General features: G+C 46.0%; 2 protein-coding genes across 3 annotated transcripts in view; both read right to left on the reverse strand.

Annotated features, from left to right (window-relative positions):
* Nucleotides 1–9,598, reverse strand: part of PKP1 (plakophilin 1 (ectodermal dysplasia/skin fragility syndrome)) — a 48,902-nt gene extending 39,304 nt beyond the window's left edge. The window contains exon 1 of one of the 2 annotated variants that reach the window (XM_006834152.1): nucleotides 9,139–9,598. In XM_006834152.1, coding sequence (XP_006834215.1) covers nucleotides 9,139–9,340 — 202 coding nt within the window. In that variant the 5' untranslated portion in view covers nucleotides 9,341–9,598. The remainder of the gene's footprint in view (nucleotides 1–9,138) is intronic. The other variant, XM_006834151.1, reaches the window with a different exon arrangement.
* Nucleotides 9,395–19,422, reverse strand: part of IGFN1 (immunoglobulin-like and fibronectin type III domain containing 1) — a 100,356-nt gene continuing 90,328 nt past the window's right edge. The window contains exons 27-28 of the mRNA XM_006834227.1: nucleotides 9,634–9,726; nucleotides 9,395–9,457 (exon numbers count right to left, since the gene is read on the reverse strand). Coding sequence (XP_006834290.1) covers nucleotides 9,395–9,457; nucleotides 9,634–9,726 — 156 coding nt within the window. The remainder of the gene's footprint in view (nucleotides 9,458–9,633; nucleotides 9,727–19,422) is intronic.

The following is a 19,422-nucleotide window of genomic DNA, read 5'->3' on the forward strand; positions in this document are numbered from 1 at the left end:
CACGCAGACATGTGTTCTGCTCAAGGAGCTCTGGTAGAGTAGTGGTTACGAATCAGGCTGCCAATCTCACGGTCAGAATTCAAAACTACCAGCTGTTCCACAGGAGAACGATGAGGCTTTCTGCTACCGTAAAGATTTACAACCTCGGAAACCCTGTATAGGGTTGCTGTGAGTCGGAACTGACTCTACAGCATATCACCAAGAAGAGAGTTTGATGTGATATTCATCTGGCTAAATTAACCCCTCCATCCTTGTACCATGCCTTTCAGACCCCCAAGCCTTTTCCAGGGATTAGAATATCTGAGTTGGGTCTGTAGAAATAGGGAGTAAGGAAACAGCAAAGGGGAAGCTTTGGAATGAGGCAGGCATTCCTGCCTGGGACCATTTCCTCTTTCCAATATCAGATGTCCACCCCATGATTCGCTCACAAAGTAAGGCACTGCCCATCCTTCCCAACCCCCCAATCCTTCCCACCCCATCAATGAGCATTAGCCCTGGGCATTAGGGCTATTGATAGGCTGTGGCAGAAAGAACTTGCCCTGGGAAGGCAGAGGTGTCAAAATTGGTCTCAACTCTGGCACTTGAGCAAGTCACTTGCTCTTTCTGGGCCTCATGTTCCTCTTCTATAGCTAGAGGAGTGGGCCTACCATACAGCTCCAATGTTCCGCAGCTGTGTGCTTGTAATAACGCAAGGCTGATGGCACTCAGAGAAGTCCGACTTCTATTCTCCAGAGAAAAGGTTTCACTCACAGGGATGAAGGGCCCACATCAAAGGATTCCCATCCCTCCTTTGTTATCTGCCTTGGAACTTTCCCTGGTTCCGGAGAGAAGCCTCTCTCCCCCCACAACCCAGGCCTACTCTCATAGCCTCAGGGACCTGTCCCTGTGAGTGACATCCTTGAACTCTGCCTGTGGCCCCCTGAGCCTCTGACTTACTCCAGGCTCCTAAGAGTGAGTGCTGGCCACAGCTATGTCTCTTCCTGTCCCACATGCTGTTTCTGTGGAAAGGCTGTCTTTGCCAGAAGGCTGGAGGCAATCTCAGGACCTGGATGCCCAGAACTAGCTTTCAGGGGAAACCAGGCTGCAGCCACACCAGCCTTACCTGGACACTGGACTGCTGAGGGCCAGTCTTACCCACCTTTCTGCCACGCTGTCTACATCAATCATCCTTCCTAACACTTGGCAGGGTGGAGTTTGCTTGGATGTTACCCCACGAGCGGGTATTTCTCACCAAAGGGAAGGCATGGGTCAGCCAGATGCTGCCAAATGGAAAATCTGGTGTGGTGACAGACAAAGAGCTTCACAGAGCCCAGGGAAGGCCTCCTGTAAGGAGATGCTCCTTCCTTGCCTCATCCCTTCTGAGAGGGAATCTATTGGCCATCTCCCTGAAGGTCATTCAGAAGAAGCAACTCCTCTTTACTCCTCCCTCTACGCCCTGTCCCTCTCTCTCACACACACACTTCTTTGTTAGTGGGTAGATTTTCTTACCATGAAGTGACAGAGGTGGACAGAGTGACCTCTGAAATGCTTATCATTCCAAAAGCCAGTCCCCATGTTTCCTGTGGGTACTACGGTGATGATCATTGTGGGTGAGTCTGGGCTCTTCCAGATAACCCCTGTAGGCACTCCCTAAAGTCCACCTGTAATTGGGGTCAGGCAGCCCCATACCTACCTTAACCTGCTTAGTTAGCGTGGCTTCCTTGTGAGAGTGAGGCTACACTTCTCTGGCAGAAGGCAGGTTTCTCTTGGGGCTGAGGCATCTCGGGAGGAAAGACATTACAGACCTGTAACCACATCCTGCAGTGTGCCAGATAACCAGTGGGTACAGGTGAGCTGTTATCTACAAATATCCTGTGTCCAGAACTGAATTCCATATTTTCCTCTCCTGACCCTAGGGTGCCTGGCTAGTAAATAACACCTTCTGAAAGTCAAGTTCAACAGCAAGAAAATGAGGCTTCTTAGTGACTATAATGGTGATAGCTCTGAAGGCTTCCACGGCTCCATCTGGTCCCCTGACTTCCCTAGTACTCACTTCTTCTAGAAAGCTTTCCCTGATTAATCCTGCCTGGTCTAGTTACCCCTGGCAGATTGTCTTCTCTGTACAGGGTACAGCTCACGCTGAGGCTGGGCCTAACTGGACTGAGCTGTCCTTTTTGACACACACTCTTGTCCCCTGTAGACTTTTGTGGTGAAGGTACTCAGACACTAGATGTCTAGAGCCTGAAATTCCTCATTGACTTGTAGAATGGAACCAGAATTCTAATCTACCAGACCCTCTTTCCAGAAAGAGCTCCAGGGAAAAGAGGGAAGCCATGTGTAGCTCCAGGATTCTCCAAGGCCACTTCTTTGAGGAAGATTCTTGGTCTCAAAGGAGATGAGGGAAGATGACCCCAACTGATGCCATAGAATTACTTCTATCCTCCCAGCCACACATTTGCCTTCCCACTCCTCTTTCCAGGTAGATATATACACTGTGGCTTCTCAGTGAAGAAGGCTGTTTGTCATCTTGTGCATCATCCTAAGAGGTATTTGCTCACCCTCAGAACCTCAAGGTCAAAGGCCAAATGTCTCAGAGCTTACATTGCTTTCTTAATATACAATATAAGCTGTTCTATGCACATAGCTTATCTCATTTCATGCCAGTGTTTCATGTTATAAAAGCAGACCTAGAGGGAGCGTGTCTCAGGAAATCTGCTGCTCTCAAGATAGCATCCTTGGATGCTGCTTCCCTTTAGTATCTTAGACAACAAGAGGCTGATTTTCTCTGGGTCACAGGGGCAACCTAAGCTTTCTCACCTACAACGGCTTTGAAAATGGAGGCAGCTCCTTCGTTATTATTTGTGGGACTCTTTTTGTCAGCAGGGACAAGCAAACCTTTGCCAGGATGACTCATCCTCTTCCACCTCCAAGCTTTCAAACAGGTCACACCCACCGCACCTGAAACATTCTTTCTCTTCTTCTCAGCCAAGCCCTCTCCCTACATTCAAAACCGTACACAAAAATCAGCTTCTTCTAGAGCTGGCCCCACCCAGCTCTGAGCACTCCAAACCCTCCAGCAGAACCACCCTCGTCAGCATTCTGCCTGTTGTGCTCACTCTGGGCTGGCTTGTGTGTTTCTTGCAGTGTGGTTTCTGTGCATTTGGTGTGTGTGTATGGGTGGGTATATATACTTATGTACCCTTCTCTCGGAAAGCAAGGCCTGGGTCTTTTCTATCATGCTGGGAACTCCCTAAAGCCAAGGATCTTCTGATTCCACTAGATTCTTACCCTACCTCTCACCTCATAAAGAAAACCTTCAGGACACTGCTTATCTGGTCAACAGGCTGTCTACAGGAGTAAAGTTACCCTACCTCTCACTCCCCACAAACTCCTCTCCTTGGCTACTCAGGAGAACTTTTTGCTGGTAAGCTGCTCTTGCTAATGTGCTGTGGAGTCGGTTCTGACTCATAGTGACCCTGCACAGGGTTTCCGAGGCTGTGAATCTTTATGGGAGCAGAAAGCCTCATGTTTCTCCCATAGAATAGCTGGTAGTTTTGAACTGCTGACTGTGAGATTAGCAGCCCAATTTGTAACCACTACACTACCAAGAGCTCCTTAAGCTGTTCTTGAGATCTTTATATTACTGAATCTGTCCTCCTAAAGGCTGATACCACCTCTAACTCCTTCTACATCCGAATAAAGCCCCCCTGTCCGTCAGCATGAAAGCCCATTATCTTTCAGCTTTGAAGACACCTTCTACTTTACCCACTGAAATGTCTCCACCTATCCTGTAGCCAAAGGAATTTAAATTAGATAGCAAGAAGAACAGTCATGGAAGGCACTTCCGAGACAAACTCCTGAGATTATCAAGAGTGGGCAGGAGTCGTGTCTGTGGAATGGTTCAGGTGCCCTGGGGGAGGAGAACGCCAGATGTCCCTCCCCTTCCCACTGCCCTGGGTCTGGGACACTGTGGATATGCATTCCCTATTCTGGAGCTTCCATAAGTCTGAGGAGGGCACTGAGATCAGCACAACCTCACCAGGCACTTTGCTAAGCACATACACAGAACAGAAATGTCAAAACAAATTGGGCTGCTCAGGCCTGAGCTCTCTCTTCTCCCTCACCAGTAAATATGACTCCTGCAGGAACACATTTAAGCCCAGCTCTGCCTGAATCCTCCTCCTTTCTGATGACCTGTTTGTGGCCACTACTAAACATAGGGGGTGGATAGGGATGGGGTAGGATTGGCACTGGGTCATGGTTTACTGGGGGTCTGAATAAAACCCACGTCACTTTGCTAGGAGTCCAGAGTTAAAAACAGTCACCAGCAACTACGGTATTAGACATGAGAGAGAGAAAGAAGTGGCGTGTCAATATGTGGGTGTCATCTCCAAGCTGGGGTTATATGTAAGGGAGGAAGGGAAACTGGAATAGTGGCTCTCAAATTTTGCCAAACAACAGAATCGCTTGAAGAGCTTGTTTTAAAGTCCTGCTGCCCAGATAGTCCCTATCACATACTAATTAAATCAGAATATCTGGGGGTATAACCCAGGAATTAGCCAAGTTTGAGAACAGTGTAGCCAAGTTTGAGAACAGTGAATTACAAGGTTTTTATTGTTGTTGTTTAAAAAAATATTAGAATGTTAACAAGAGAGAAAAGATCAAGTGATATGCCTTGAGGGGAGGAGCCTTTTTTAAGACAGTAGCATGTGAGCTGTGAGGTTTGGGCAAATGGTTTGCAGAGGCAAAGAAAGATATCATTTACTCTCAAAGAGTGTTAACAAGACAAAGTACTTCAGAGACGATCAAACCCAGCTTCTGACAGTTGCAGAGACTCAGAAAGAGAGAGGTAGCATTTGCTCAAGATGGCATACCAAGTCAGGGGCAGACCCAGATTAGAGTTTAAGTCTCCTAATACAAGGTGGGACTCCTGTCACAGCACAAGGTGCAAGGTGGCGTGTGTGTGTGTGTGTGCGCCTGTGTATAGGTATGCACATGTGTAAGCACACAGTACATGCATGTGAAGATTTTCACAATGGGATATCTAACATTCTTTCATTTGATTATGTTCAAATATCACACACCTTCTAATCTGCCACATCCTACTGCAGAAGTAATTCCCCAGGTTTTTCAAACCTAGAACAATTGACATTAATATTTTCAATCTGGTGTGTGGGGAAGAAGAATTTGTATTATTGTCTTTTTTTCAATCTCTGCCAATGAGCTGAGCAAACGAGTAGGATCTAGGGAGACAGCATTTGCTATGAAATACTCTGGGATACTCAGCATTTTTGCATGTGTTGTAACAGGCCAACAGATATTCTGCCTAAAATCCCAACTTCAAGCCAAGATACATTGTAAAGAAACAAGAATTGGTTCATTTGGAGTCTAATTAGTATGTTTCACTGCTGGAACACAGCTAAAGCACAATCACTCTTTACTATCTCCCTCCGTAGCTTGTTCCAGAGAAAACAAATCCAGAAGTGATGTTTGCTCATTGTCTGTGGTCAGGTCAGGACAACCTTCAACAGAGAAGTATGAGCAGAACCTTCAGTCAGGCAGATGTTCATGCTGAGACACAGCCAGGTAAAAATACAAAAGGGCCAACAAAGGAAGGGGCTCCTAAGGAAGAATTCTTCAGCCCTTCACCGGTGCTATGCAGAAAAGCTAGCACAGCCTGCACGAGTGAGGGGTAAATGAAGGAATGATGGAAGCAGAGACAAGCACCTCCCTTAGCCCAGTGCCAGGCCCTCAACTCCTGCCTCAAATCAGAAAACAATAGAGGTCTGGCCATTTCAGATGGGAAATACTACCTATGAGAAGAAAAGAGAAGAAGGACAGACTCACAGATGGTTACGCAGGCAGTGATACACAAATTAGGAAATGCAACCATAGGTTTGGATTTCCCTAGAATGTGAAGTAATATGATAAACGGAGCTCATGTAATGAAGGTTTGTGTGAGATGTATGTGCCTGATGGTGGCAAGTGGGCGTTTTGCAGGAATGAAACAAATGAGATTTGAATTAAGTTTTACGAAGAGAATCTAAAGATGGTTATAAAGACTCTGAATGTGAAGAAGGATTTCCTTTGGGGCTGGATAGTCTGTGTCAGGACTTTACCCGTGTGTGTGTGAGTGTGTGTGTGTGTGTGTGAGTGTGTGTGTGTGTGTGTGTGAGAAGTGCCATCGACTGGGTTTCCTTCATAGAGGTAAGCTCATTATCAACCTGGAGGACTTGTCCAGCCTCAGGGAAGTCAAGTTTCCTCAGCAAGGATCTCTGCTGAGTAGCCAGACCTTCCTCATTTTCTTTTTGCTTCTCACACAGTCTGACTTCCCCTGAGAAGAAAAGCACCCCAAATACCCTGATATGCACAAGGACACTCTAAAGTCATGGGAATTCTATTTAGAGGCCAGATCAGTCAGCTCAAGCTGAATAGGAAGGTTCAGAGAAACCTCTTCCCATAGGATCCCTAGACCACAGAGATGGTCTCCTCTCTGACCAGGGCCAGGAGTATGTCTACATGTCAGGGAGGGCATGAGTGGAGATGGGCATTTGATGACCGACTTCTCCATAGAGCGTCTTCTTCCAACCCTTGGTCTCAATTTCCCTTAACTGACCAGACAGAGCAGAACTCTGGTGAGGAGGGCTCAGAGGAAAAGACCGTGCTAGCACCTGAGGGAACTGGACTATGGTTCCCAGGGTACAGGCGTAGTAGACATTCTGCCAGGCAGCCTGTGGCTGCTTATCTTTAGAACAGGAGTTCTTAACCAAGAGGGTCCTGGAGATTGATTTGTGATTCAGAGAAATCAAAAGGATCAAAGACCCTAGAAATACTGGCTCTTCACTTCTGGGGAAAACTAAAGGAGAGTTCAAGTCTGTCCAGGGGGTGAGGGGAATAGTCTGGGGTATGGTCCTTCCACAGCCCCCAACTCACCCCCCTCCCAGGAACCGAAGGAAGCCCAAGGGATGGAAACCTACATGAGAAAGAGAGGAGCCAAACGGGACGCTTGGGCGGTTCTGATGAAGAGGACGGGAAATCTGATGAAAATGAAGCCAGATAAACCAGAAACACCAGCTCCAAGTGGCCCAACCACCTCTTCCAGCTAGGATGCCGCTGGGGAAACTGACCCCTTTTGGGAACCTCCCCAGAAGCTGAAGGTAGAGGGTACACGCCTACAGGGTAAGTCCTTGTAGAATTCTGTTTCTGGAGAGGTATGAGTTGGTCATCAATGTCAACCCTCACCTTGTTGAAGCCCCTTGGGGTGGAGAAGCAAAAAGGGAACTAAAGAGATTCCATCAGATAAATGGAAAGACAAAGGCTCAAAACAGAGCACCTCACAAGGACAGATGGGTGTTTGGGGAATCTGAAGCCAGTCTGAGACATTTCTGGAGTTATGAGATAGGACCTCAGGCTAGCGATGGAGTGGGAGGGGAAGGGGACAGGTAAGGGTTGTTCATGGGAGAGAGTAGGTTGGTTTGATCTGTGCTTTCTGGGTGACAGCCAGAAATGGGGGCACTTGTTATTCCAAACCCACTTCTAAAAAAGGCTTGTAAGCAACTACCAAGGCACAACACAAAAGGGAAGGAGACAAATGCTCTGGGGCTATATGACCTTCAGTGGAAATATGGAGTGAGGTTAGCCGGGAGCCCAGGAAGAACAAAGAACACACACAAAGAGACACCTTCAGGAGTCTCTTTCCTCATGACTCCACTACTGTCACCTCTCACAAGGGACTTATTCAATAAATAAGTCTTAGTTGACCTGTACTCCTGGTATGGTGCTGGAGGATCAGCACTGGACTGAGAACCACAAGAACGGTATTTCAAACCCACCGGCTGTTCCTTGGCAACCCTATGTGTCGGACCCATCTGGACTGCATTTAACAACAACTGTGTACACAAGGGGTGGCCATGAATTGTTAGCAACTTGATGGCCACTAACAACAACACTTCATAGTCAGCAAAGTCTTTAGTATCATACTAAACTCAGCTGAACTTAAAATATGATATTAATATAAAAATAATAACATTTGAAAAACAAGTAGAACTCAAAATTTTACTCATTTGTGTGTAATTCTTTTGGTGAATTCTTTGTACTAAAATTACTGGTTCTAAAAAAATCCCTACAAATACCTTTGTCAGGTTCTGTATCACCTCCCCTAGTTTTGGCGTTCCTGTCCTGGTGTGGCACTAGGATAAGCAAGCACTGAACTGCTAATCACAAGGTTAGTGGTTCAAACGTACTAGTAGCTCTTCAGAAACCCTATACAGGGTCGTTACGAGTCCGAATAGACATTTCTCTCAGTCATTCCCAGTCTGGAGGCCTTGGTACCCACAGAGGCTGCATACAACCCATGGGGATGAGGCCCTGCATCCAGTCTTGGAAAAGTGCCCTTGAGGACCCTTAGGGATCCTGCCAAGGTCCAATGGGATCCCCAGCACTGCCACCTCCATTCCCTCCTCTCTGCTTAAAACGCTTGTTGCTACTTAAGGTAGATGGGGTAAGGGAAGTCGGTGGGAAAGAGGGTTTCTGGGTTAGCTACCAAGGAAGGAGCTCCCTAGTCCCAACCTGACCTTCGACCAACTGACTTGCCTCCTCCAGGATGAGGCTCCCACTGATGTGCCTTGGGGCTCCGGAGGACTCTCCCAGTTCCCAGCCACCTCCTCGTCCCACAGCGTCTCTCCTTGGCCCGCACTTTGGCCTCAGTGACCCTCGATGCCACGCCCTGCCGCCACGCACAGGCCCCACGGGGACTGGGATCCCGCCTGACCAAGGGGGCATTAGAACGCAAAGCCCGGGAAGGAGAGGGTAAGTAGGCACACAACTTCAGCCAGCGCTGGGGCGGATAGGTGGGATAGGACGCCGTACTGGTCCCCCTTCCTTCCTAAGTCCCCATCCTCCCTCAGATTGGAGCAACTCTTGGGGAAACAAAGTGGCCCCGGCTCCTAAATGACGCTGCGGGGAATCCTGTTTCCGGTGCGCTGGAGAGCCACCTACTACTTCGCGCTCAGTGGCGCACCGCCGAGCAGGCAAGCGGGGCTGGGCTGCGCTCCACTTGCTGAGAAGCGCCCCGAGTTCGGCTGCGAGCACTATCATGCTCCGGCCGGTATCCTCTGGGGCGCCAGCAGACCCGGGGCGCGCGCGGGCGCCGGGCGTTACCTCGGTTGGAGTAGTTCAGGGTGGACGACTGCGAAGACTTGGGCTTCTGCCGCTTGACGGTCATCATCACTTGCTCTTGTACGCGCTGCCTGCCCGACGTGCCTGTCTTCATCTTTTGGTCCGACGGCAAAGCTAACGTCGAGTTGTCCTGGTCCTGAAAGCATTCGTATGCCAAGGCGGTCTTGAGCGGCGAGTGGTTCATGGTGGCGGGAGGCGCGCGCAGGCCGGGCCTGGAGGAGCGGGGAGACACGGGAGGTTAGGTGTAACCGGCGCGGCGGACGGGCTGGCGGAGCGTGTTCTTCTCTCTCTCAGCGGCTCCCTATGGCCATAGAATGAGTGGTCCGCGTGAGGGCTCCCGGCAGCTGCTGCTGGCGCCTCCACCCCGGCTCGTCCCTCTCCTGGCACTGGCGAGGCCCGCCCTCCGTCAGACTGGATATACCACCACTGCCTTGCACCACCCACTCCACTGGGCCGCGCGCCCGCCGCCGCTCATACGCGGAGCTGCAGGGCACTGCCGCTGCGGGAGCGAGCGCTCCGGAGGGATGGGGGCGTGCAGGACTGCGCAGCCTCTTCCTTCAGCTCCCAGCCCTATCCCAAGGATGTGTAGGAAACATCTAAGGCGATGAGGGTCCAGGTGGGACATCCCTCCATTCCATTCTGCACAGTTCAGGACCAAAAGAGACCCCTCCCTAGGACAAGGGATTCAGTAGCAAGAAGCCGCCTCCCCTTGCCCCTTCCCCTCCCCCCTACAACACACACGGAAGTGCTAAAGACCAGCTCTGTTGTTGGGGCCACCCAAACTAATGGCAGAAGCACAGTCCTTGCTCAAAGGGAGTGCCCAATCTTAGGAAGACAACCCATTTTCCTCTAAGACAGCCTCTATCCAGTCTGAAGGGAGTCAGGTGGGGGGCATGAAACCCACACCAAAGACTTGGATATTGTTGTTGTTGTGAAGTTGTTAAATGTGAAGTCAGTTCAGACTCACAGCAACCCTGTATAGGGTTTCCGAGGAGCAGTTGGTGAGTTTGAACTGCCAACCTTGCAGTGCTTACCCTACAGAATCACACCAGGACTCTATAGACTTGGGATACAAAATCACAAAGTCATGTACAGCAGGTGTGGGTATGATCAGGAATAAAACCTTGCTAGCAGTAGATTCTCTTTGAAACATTCTTAAATTTTATTTTAATAATGTTTTTTGAATGAGTTAAGGAATATTAGCTAATTTAAGGCAAATTAAGTTTGGCTTGAATCCTAACTAGATCCTTACTGAAAAATTAGAAGGGTGCCTTATCCATAGAATACCCTATTGTGGATATATTATTTTGGAACTATTGCTGTTAGTTGTCATTGAGTTGATTCTGGTGGACCCATGTGTGTAGAGTAGAGAAACTGCTTCATAGGATTTTCAAGATTGTGATCTTTTAGAAGCAGATCACCAAATCTGTCTTCTGAGGCAACTCTGGGTGGGTTTGAACCACCTATATTTTGACTACTAGTTGAGCACTAATTCTTGTACCACAACAGTTCTCTTATGCACAATATCCTTGTGGTGGACACTTATGCAATGATATGCCATGTGTAGGCAACATCCTTTTCAAACATGAAAGTAACCTGTGCCAGTAAATTTAGTACCTACCAGGAGCTGAGTATATTTTTAAGCTACTTTAATGGAAATCTTTTTAAAAGGTATCACAGCCTGCCTTGCCTCTTTATGCAAGAGATACTGACCCTCCTTTGTGCATTGCTTGATGGCTCAGGTTCTTACTCTGGACATCCATTATCAGTTGCTAGTCAGTTTCGTTTTCTCAGGTCTTCTCCAGCTATGTTCTGCTCTCTGCTATCTGGTGATATAAAAGGTTAAGCGCTGGAAGAAAAGACCTGGTGTTCTGCTTCTGTAAAGATTGCAGCCAAGAAACCTGTGTGGGGCCTCTCCAATGGGGTCGCCATGAGTTGGATTCCACTTGATGATACCCAACATCACCTCTGCTATCATGTTCAGTTACTATTCATAGCTCACATGCCTTGTTTTAGTTTGCCCTCCTAATGTACAGAAGAAGGGAGGAAACAAAAATCTACGCTCCTTATGAATTCTATGTCAAGGAAAGATCAAGATGACTTCGAGGCCTGAGAGTGCTCAGGAGCCACACAAGGGATCTGAGAAGTGGGGTTACCTTCAGGGAGCCCCAGCTCTTCCCCATTCCTAGTAACCACATTTGGAGCGGATTATTGCAAAGCAGACAATAGATTTCAATAGAAATAGTTTTATAATTGAGGGTTGTGTTCCCAGGACTTCAGCATCAAATAAACCAGAGATGTGACCAACAGTAGGTCATAAATACAAAGAAGGTTCAACACCTTTAAACCACTGTCATCACATAACATTTAAATATTCTGCTTCTAGCCATGGACTGTCAGGGCTGGACAGAGCTTTGGACATTATCCAGCCAGTCTCTGCATTGTATATTGCTGAGGAGAGGAGGTGGCTGACCCACATCACCCAGTTAATATGTGGTAAAATCTCCATTCTAACCAGTCCTGGGGACTCCTAATCCAGTGCTCTTTCACCACACTATCTGACCTGCCTTATAAAAGTCCTATAAAATGGGCATTAAAGTACAGTGCATACCAATTATGTAAGAGCCTCAATGTATTATAAAGTATACAGAACAGCACATAAAAATACAACTATTATATCACATTTGGCCTATCTAAAACCTAATATGCTAGCTATAATAAATGTTAATTAAGTCTTTAAATAATGATTTTGTTTCCTTCTAGGATGTAGAAGAGCCTGAAGGAGGTGATTGGAGTAGTTCATATTGCTATAAAAGGCAAATCTAAAGAAGCAGAAACTGATTATCTTTAAAGCAGTTTCCAGGTATGAAGTCCAGTTCTTCTAGCAGCTTTTCTATTGTTTTGATATCGATATTATTTTGACATATTGATAGCAACAGTCAACATTTTCTGTGCTCTTACAATATGCCAGGAATGATTCTGGGCCGTTTACATGGACTATGTCATTCAAACCCGCAGAATGACCCTATAAAGTAGATACTATCTCCATCATCCCTCTTTTTGAGATGAGGAAACTGAGGCAAAGTAAAGTCACCCAGCTGTCTTCTCAGAGATTTCCCTGTGGCAAGCAGTGGGCTCCAAGCCTTTCTATGAATCAATCTTTGAATAGTATCATTTTCATCACATGGCATGAAAGTCAGGCCAGCTGGACTTCAGTTCCACTTGGGTCATTAACCAACTTCATGATCCAAATCTGTAAAGTGAAGGGCTAGACTCGATGATTCCCAGTCTTTTCTAGCCCTATTGTTGTTAGTTGCCATCGAGTAGATTCTAATGCATGGCAATCCCATGTACAACATAAGGAAACATTACCTGGTCTTGTGCCACCTCATGGTACATTTGGGTCCATTCTGCAGTGCGTTCTACACAATTATTGTGTATTGCCTTCCAACCCAGAGGGCTCATCTTCGTCAATATTGTCAGATTGGACAATATTCTGGTGAACCATAAGATTTTCACTGCCTAACATTCGGAAGTAGACGTCCAAGTCTTTCTTCCTACTCCGTCTCAATGTGGAAGCTTCCTTGACATTTATCTACTATGGGTGACCTTGCTAGTATTTGAAATACTGGTGGCATAGCTTCCAGGGTCATAGCAATACACATGTTACCACAATAAGCAAACTGGCACACAAGTGATAGACTATAGTCCTAATACTCTATAATTCTGATGGCAATTGTGGGAATTTATAGAGCAGGAGAATCTAGAGTCAGGTTCTCTGGACAGCATTTTCTTTGCCTCCCCTTTGTTTTCCTTACTTTCAACATCAAAGGAAAGGACATTTGGAATTGGACAGAGGGAATGTTGACTGTGTACTGAGCCATTGCTGTGCATGGTCTACATTATTTCATCTCATCTTCCCAGTAACCCTCGAGGAGGTATTAGTACCACCATTGTACAGGATGGTTATCTCTGTGGTGACCTGGATTCAACCAAGGTCTGACTTTTAATCTTAGAGGAGAACAAAGGGCAGTCACTTCACGTGGTTTTAGCCAAAGTGAGGGACATATATTTAAGATAGAAAGATTGTTTTGGGGGCTCAGGAGTATGGTTTTAAGGCAGGAAATCAGAGCTGTTTCCTTCACTTCTCTTCTGCCTGAGTCTCACCCCATGTGGGTCTCTGCCTCAGCAACAGGCTAGAGAAGAGGATAACACTCATAAAGTGAAGAACAGACGTCAACCAAGCATGTCACATGAGCTGAGTCCTGAAATGCCATACTTTCAAGACACTGTCAAAATACATATTTAGGTGGTAAAAAGTTCTAACGGGTGTAGGTTAATTTGAGTTTGAAGGTTGTGGGGAAAGCTTCCTGAAAGAAGTTAATTTTGACTCAGTTCTGAAACAAGATGAGTAGATGTTCATTCTCAAAGTCATTGGGATAAATGAATATGAATGAGCTTCTAATTCTCTTTGCTATTTTCCCTATAGCATTGTGTGACCCAGATTTTAACTCTCAAATCAATCAAGTCTCCTAGTCTTTATGAAAGTCAAACATCCTGTGACCTTAATATTCACTACAGCAAGTATTTATTGAGCATCTTAGTTCATTAGTTGGTTAGCTACTTAAGTACCATCAAGTCAGTTCCGACTCATAGTGACCCTGTATAGGGTTTCCAAGGAGCAGCTGGTGGGTTTAAACTGCCGACCTTGTGGTTCACAGTCCAGTGCTGATCCTACAGTGCTACACCAGGAGTCCTACTATATGACAAAATCCTGTTCTAAGCACTGAGGGTACAGTGGTGAAGAAGACAAAGTTTCTGTGCTATTATCGCTCCCCTCCTATAGTTGAAGGAGGAGGGGTGGGCTGAGCCAGTGAGAAGACCAGCCCTGGTGAAGGCTGAGAGGCCTCCTGGCACCCCTGTGCCTCTAAGAACGACTGAGCAGAAGCTTAATCTTGCTCCATTTCCAATCCTCCAAGTAAGGGGTTACCTCTACTTTTGCCCCAAACTTATACCGACACCCCTCAAGGTACTGAGAACAGAGAAAAGAGTAACTGCCCTACTAGGATGGTCCCTCCATATTCACCCCAGTCCCTCTGCAACTGACCCCTGTCCAGCCCTTTTGGCTAACCTGGACAACTGCTAAGGGGCCACACCCAGCTGGCAAGCCTTCTTTAGTTGAGTTCCTTTGGTTAGATAGCAGATTCCCAATGACTGCCTATCTTTGTTGTTGATAAGTGCTGTTGAGTTGGTTCTGACTCTTAGCAACTCTGCATAGGGTTTCCAAGGAGTAGCTGGTGGGTTTGAACTTGCAGTTATCAGTCCAGTGCTTTCCTATAGTGCCACACCAGTACTCCTGAACCTTATAAACTTCCCTGGTAAGCCACACTACCCCTCCCCAGTTTCTAAATACAGCAAATAATGACCAGTTGTCTTTGAGTTGGCTTCAACTCATGGTGACCTTATGTGTGTCAGAGTAAAACTGTGCTCCCCTGGGTTCTCAGGGCTTGATTTTTCTGAAGTAGATCACCAGGCCTTTTCTTTCAAGGCACCTCTTCATATCTCCAACCATTGGCACCATCTGGGAATTCCTTTCTCTAAATAAACCCAGTGCTTTCTCCTGTATCATTTTGTTTCCTACCAGTCCTCAGCATGCTTTCCCCATGCTTATGCCTGCTTGGCTTTATTGTTGTATTTTGTTGTTAAGTGCTGTCAAGTCGGTTCTGACTCATAGCGACCTTGTATAGGGTTTCTAATGAGTAGCTGGTGGTTTTAAACCACCAACCAGTACAGTGCTCTGCATAGTAACTTTCATTCAGTCGCTTATGTATTAAGCACCTAAATGGGCTAGACACCAGGATAGTCCCTGGGAACACAATGATGCAAAAGATAGGCTTGGGTTCTGCTCTCACAGGGCTTCCTCTGTAGTGGGGTGGACAGAGAATAAATTGCTTTGATATTCTACTGATATCAAATTCTATTTGATATCAAAACAAAATGATTTGATTAAGTGCCCTGGAGGAGTCAGGTGGAGGCTGATAGGGAATATGGAAGGGGGCTTCCACTATGGTGGTCAGAGAGTGATGGTTTAGCTAACACCTGAGGGATGACAATTAGTTGCTCATCTCAGGATGGAGAGTAGGTGCTTTTTGCAGAGGGGATGTCAGCGCCAACTCATAACACCCCTGTGCACAACAGAACAAAACATTGCCTGGTCCTGTGTCATCCTCACAACTACTGCTATGCTTGTGCCCATGACTGCTGCCACTTTACCAATACATCTAGTTGGGAGCCTTCCTCTTTTTCTCTGACCCTCCACTTTACCAAACATAATGTCCTTTTCCAGGTGACTGGTCCCTCCTGACAATATGTCCGAAATCTGAGAGCTGAAGTCTCGTGATCCTGGATTCTAAGGAGTTTTCTGGCTGTACTTCTTCCAACACAGGTTTGTTTGTTCTACTGGCAATCCATGATACTTTCAACATTTTTCTCCAACACCATAACTCAAATGCATCAAACTCAAAACTTTAACATGCATAGTTCAGGCTGAAGCTGAAGAAAATTAAAGCAAGCCAATGAGAGTCAAAATATGACCTTGGACATATATCACACCCAAATTTAAAGACCACCTCAAGAACAGAGTTGATGCCTTAGACACTAATGACCAGAGATTACAAGAACTGTGGGATGATATCAAGAACACCATACAGGAAGAAAGCAAAAAAAAAAGGTCATTAAAAAGACAGGAAAGAAAGAAAAGACCAAAATGGATGTCAGAAGACATTCTGAAACTTGCTCTCAAACATAGAGAGATGTTAAAGGGAATTGAAGAAACGAGTAAATAAAAGAGCTGAACAGAAAATTTCAAAGGGCAGCTTGAGAAGACCAAGTTAAGTATTATAATGAAATGTACCAAAATCTAGAGTTAGAAAACTAAAAGGGAAGAACATGCTCAACATCTGTCAAGCTAAAAGAGCAGAAATAAAAAATTTAAGCCTCAGCTTGTAATATTGAAGAACTTCATGGGCAAAATACTGAAGGATGGAAGGAATACACAGAGTCACTGTACCAAAAATAAATGGTCGATGTTCATCCATTTCAAGAGGTAGCATATGATTAAGAGCCAATGGTACCGAAGGAAGAAGTCCAAGATGCACTGAAGGCATTGGCGAAAAGCAGGGCTCTGGTAATTGATGGAATACAAATTGAGATCTTTCACCAAACAGATGCAACACTGGGGGCATTTAATTCCAAGAAATTTGGAAGACAGCTACTTGGTGAAGTCTTCTGATTGGAAGAATTCCATATGTGTGCGCATTCCAAAGAGAGGTGCCCCAACGGAATGTGGAAATGATCATTAATATACATGCAAGCAAAATTTTATTGAAGATAATTTTTAAATGGTTACAACAACACATTGATAGGGAACTGCCAGAAACTCAAGCCAAAACTGCCAGAAACTCAAGCCAGCGTAGCCCTAGATAGGTATGGATTGTACCTCAATGTAAAGAAAACAAAAATCCTCACAACTGGACCAAAAAATAACATCATGATAAACAGAGAAGAGATTGAAGTTGTCAAAGACTTAATTTTTCTTGGATCCATAATAAACACTTATAGAAGCAGCAGTCAATAAATCAAAAGATAAATTGCTTTAGAGGAATCTGCTGCAAAAGGCCTCTTTGAAGTGTTCAAGAGTAAAGATGTCAGTGTGAGGACTAAGGTGCACTTTACCCAAGCCATGGTATTTTTCAATAGCCTCATATGCATTTGAAAGTTGGATAATGTATAACGACGACTGTAGAAGAATCGATGTATTTAAATTTTGGTGTTGGTGAAGAATCTTGAAAGTACCATATCTGCCAGAAAAACAAACAAATCTGTTATAGAAGACATGCAGTCAGATGCTCCTTAGAAGCGAAGATGGTGAGACTTCATCTCACATACTTTGAACATGTTATCAGGAGGGACAAGTTCCTGGAGAAGGACATCATACTTGGCAAAGTGGAGGGTCAGCGAAATGAGGAAGATCCTAAATGAAATGGAGTGACATAGTGGCAGAAACAATGGACTCAAATGTAAAATTGTGAGGATGGTGTCTAGGGTTACTATGAACCAGAAACAACTCAATGGCAGTGGGTTTTGAGCAGCCTGAGGTAGGGACATATTCATTTCTGCTCCCTCACTATCTATATTACTGATACAGATTGGGTGTGCAATAAATGCTTATTCTTATGAACTGAATCCACCTTCTTAATCCAGAGCCATGTCCCAGGCCTCTCCCAGATCTGGGTAATTTGGAACCAGGGCATCTTGGTGAAGCTTTTGTTTTGCTAAGAGCTAATTCCAGAAACTTTGGTCTGTTCCCCCAGAAACATGAACAGCCCTACCTAGAACTGTTATGAGAGCACAGGGAATCCATGTTTGTCACTTGCCAAGGGCATTTACACCAGGAAGTTAGGGGTCATTCAGCTCCCCTCCAGGTCCTTATTATTTCTGGAAAAAACAAATCAAGAACAGACTTCTGTAAAGATGGCACACTAGGCAGATGCACTATAAGGACCCTCTACAACAAAGTTGTTGTGGTTGTCTAGTGCCTTCGAGTTGGTTCCTACCCATAGCAACTCTATTTGGGTTTTTAAGGAGCTGCTGGTGAGCTCACCTTGCTGTTCAAACTGACTTTGCAGTCCAGAGCATTAATCCAAAGTGTCACACCAGGATTCCAACAAAGATATAAGAGACCAAATAAAACAGACACAGATAAAAATTAGGGAATCCTGAACCTTCGACGAAAGGTTAGATAAGTGAATTGAGTGCTTTCTGGTAGGAGAAGCTGAGTAGAAACGGCGAGATCATCTCGTGAGCAGCTTTGGTACAGAAGGTGGCCTGGCAGAGCTGATTGACACAGATGATGAAAAAGGTGTGATTCTCTCTCCCCGCCCCCCCCCCCCCATGGTCCCCTGGTGACCAGAGGGGTGGGGTGGCCAACTCCTGCCCTCATCCATTCCCAGCACAGACCTTGCTCTCCGGGAGTTTGGAACCCCGTGGTTGGGAGCCATGCCAGTGTGAGGTGGGGCCCTGATGCGTCAATTTGGTGCCTGGATTCAGGCAGGCTTGGCTCCAGACCTACAGAGCCACCAGACCAGTATTTAACCAATCGCCCTGCCCCCAGCTATCCTGTGGTCCTGACAGACACTGAAAGCAGCTCCATCAAGGGTCTCTACAAACTCCTACGGATTGAGTGCCCTGAATGTAGGTAACACTGAGTCCCATAGGAACCCCATCTAGGGCTAGGAACTCTGCTGTCACATCCCACCCATGCCCACCTTGTGAGGTCCTTGGCTTAGAAAAACCAGGAGCCTCCCAGAATTTTCTCCTCTCTAGGTCCCAGAATGCACTGTTTTTATTTCATTGGTTTTTTGTTCATTCTTTCTCCTCCTACTACTTCTGTTTCCATTCCTTTGAATTTTATACTTTCAATCTCTACTTTTAAGGAATTCTGGTAGCGTTGTTGTTGTTGTTGTTAGGTGCCATCGAGTCGGTACTGACTCATAGTGACCTTATGCACAGCTGAACGAAACACTGCCCGATCCTGGGCCAACCTCACTACTTTTGCCACACTTGAGTCCATCAATGCTGCCCCTTGGCCTATCCATCTCGTTGGGGGTCTTCCTCTTTTTCTCTGGCCCTCCACCTTATCAAACATGATACCCTTCTCCAGCGACTGGTCCCTCCTGAAGATATGTCTGAAGTATGAGAGATGAAATTTGGCCATCTTGGCCTCCAAGGAGCACTCTAGCTGCACTTCTTCCAAGGTGGATCTATTAGTTCTTTTGGCAGCCCATGGCACTTTCAATATTCTCCTCCAACACCTTAACTCAAAAGCATCAATTTTTCTACGGTCTTCCTTATTCACTGTTCAGCTTTCGCATGCATATGAGGTTATTGAAAATACCATGGTTTGGGTCAGAGGCACCTCAAGCTGACATCTTTGTTCTTCAACACTTGGTTACAAATTGTTTCTGCTAATCTCATGGACAGCAGTTCAGAACTACCAGCTGTTCCATGGGAGGAAGATGAGGCTTTCTGCTCCCGTAAAGATTTACAGCCTTGGAAACCCCATGCAGGGTTGCTATGAGTCGGAACTGACTCCATGGCACATAACAACAATCTCTACTTTTGTTTTTCCTTTTCTTCTTCTTCCCATTTCCCCTCTTCTTTTTTTTTCCCCCTTTGACCTTTCTTTACTACTCTCTTTCTCTTTCC

The sequence above is a fragment of the Chrysochloris asiatica genome, unplaced genomic scaffold (assembly GCF_000296735.1).
Source record: "Chrysochloris asiatica unplaced genomic scaffold, ChrAsi1.0 scaffold00009, whole genome shotgun sequence".
NCBI classification, from domain to species: domain Eukaryota; kingdom Metazoa; phylum Chordata; class Mammalia; order Afrosoricida; family Chrysochloridae; genus Chrysochloris; species Chrysochloris asiatica.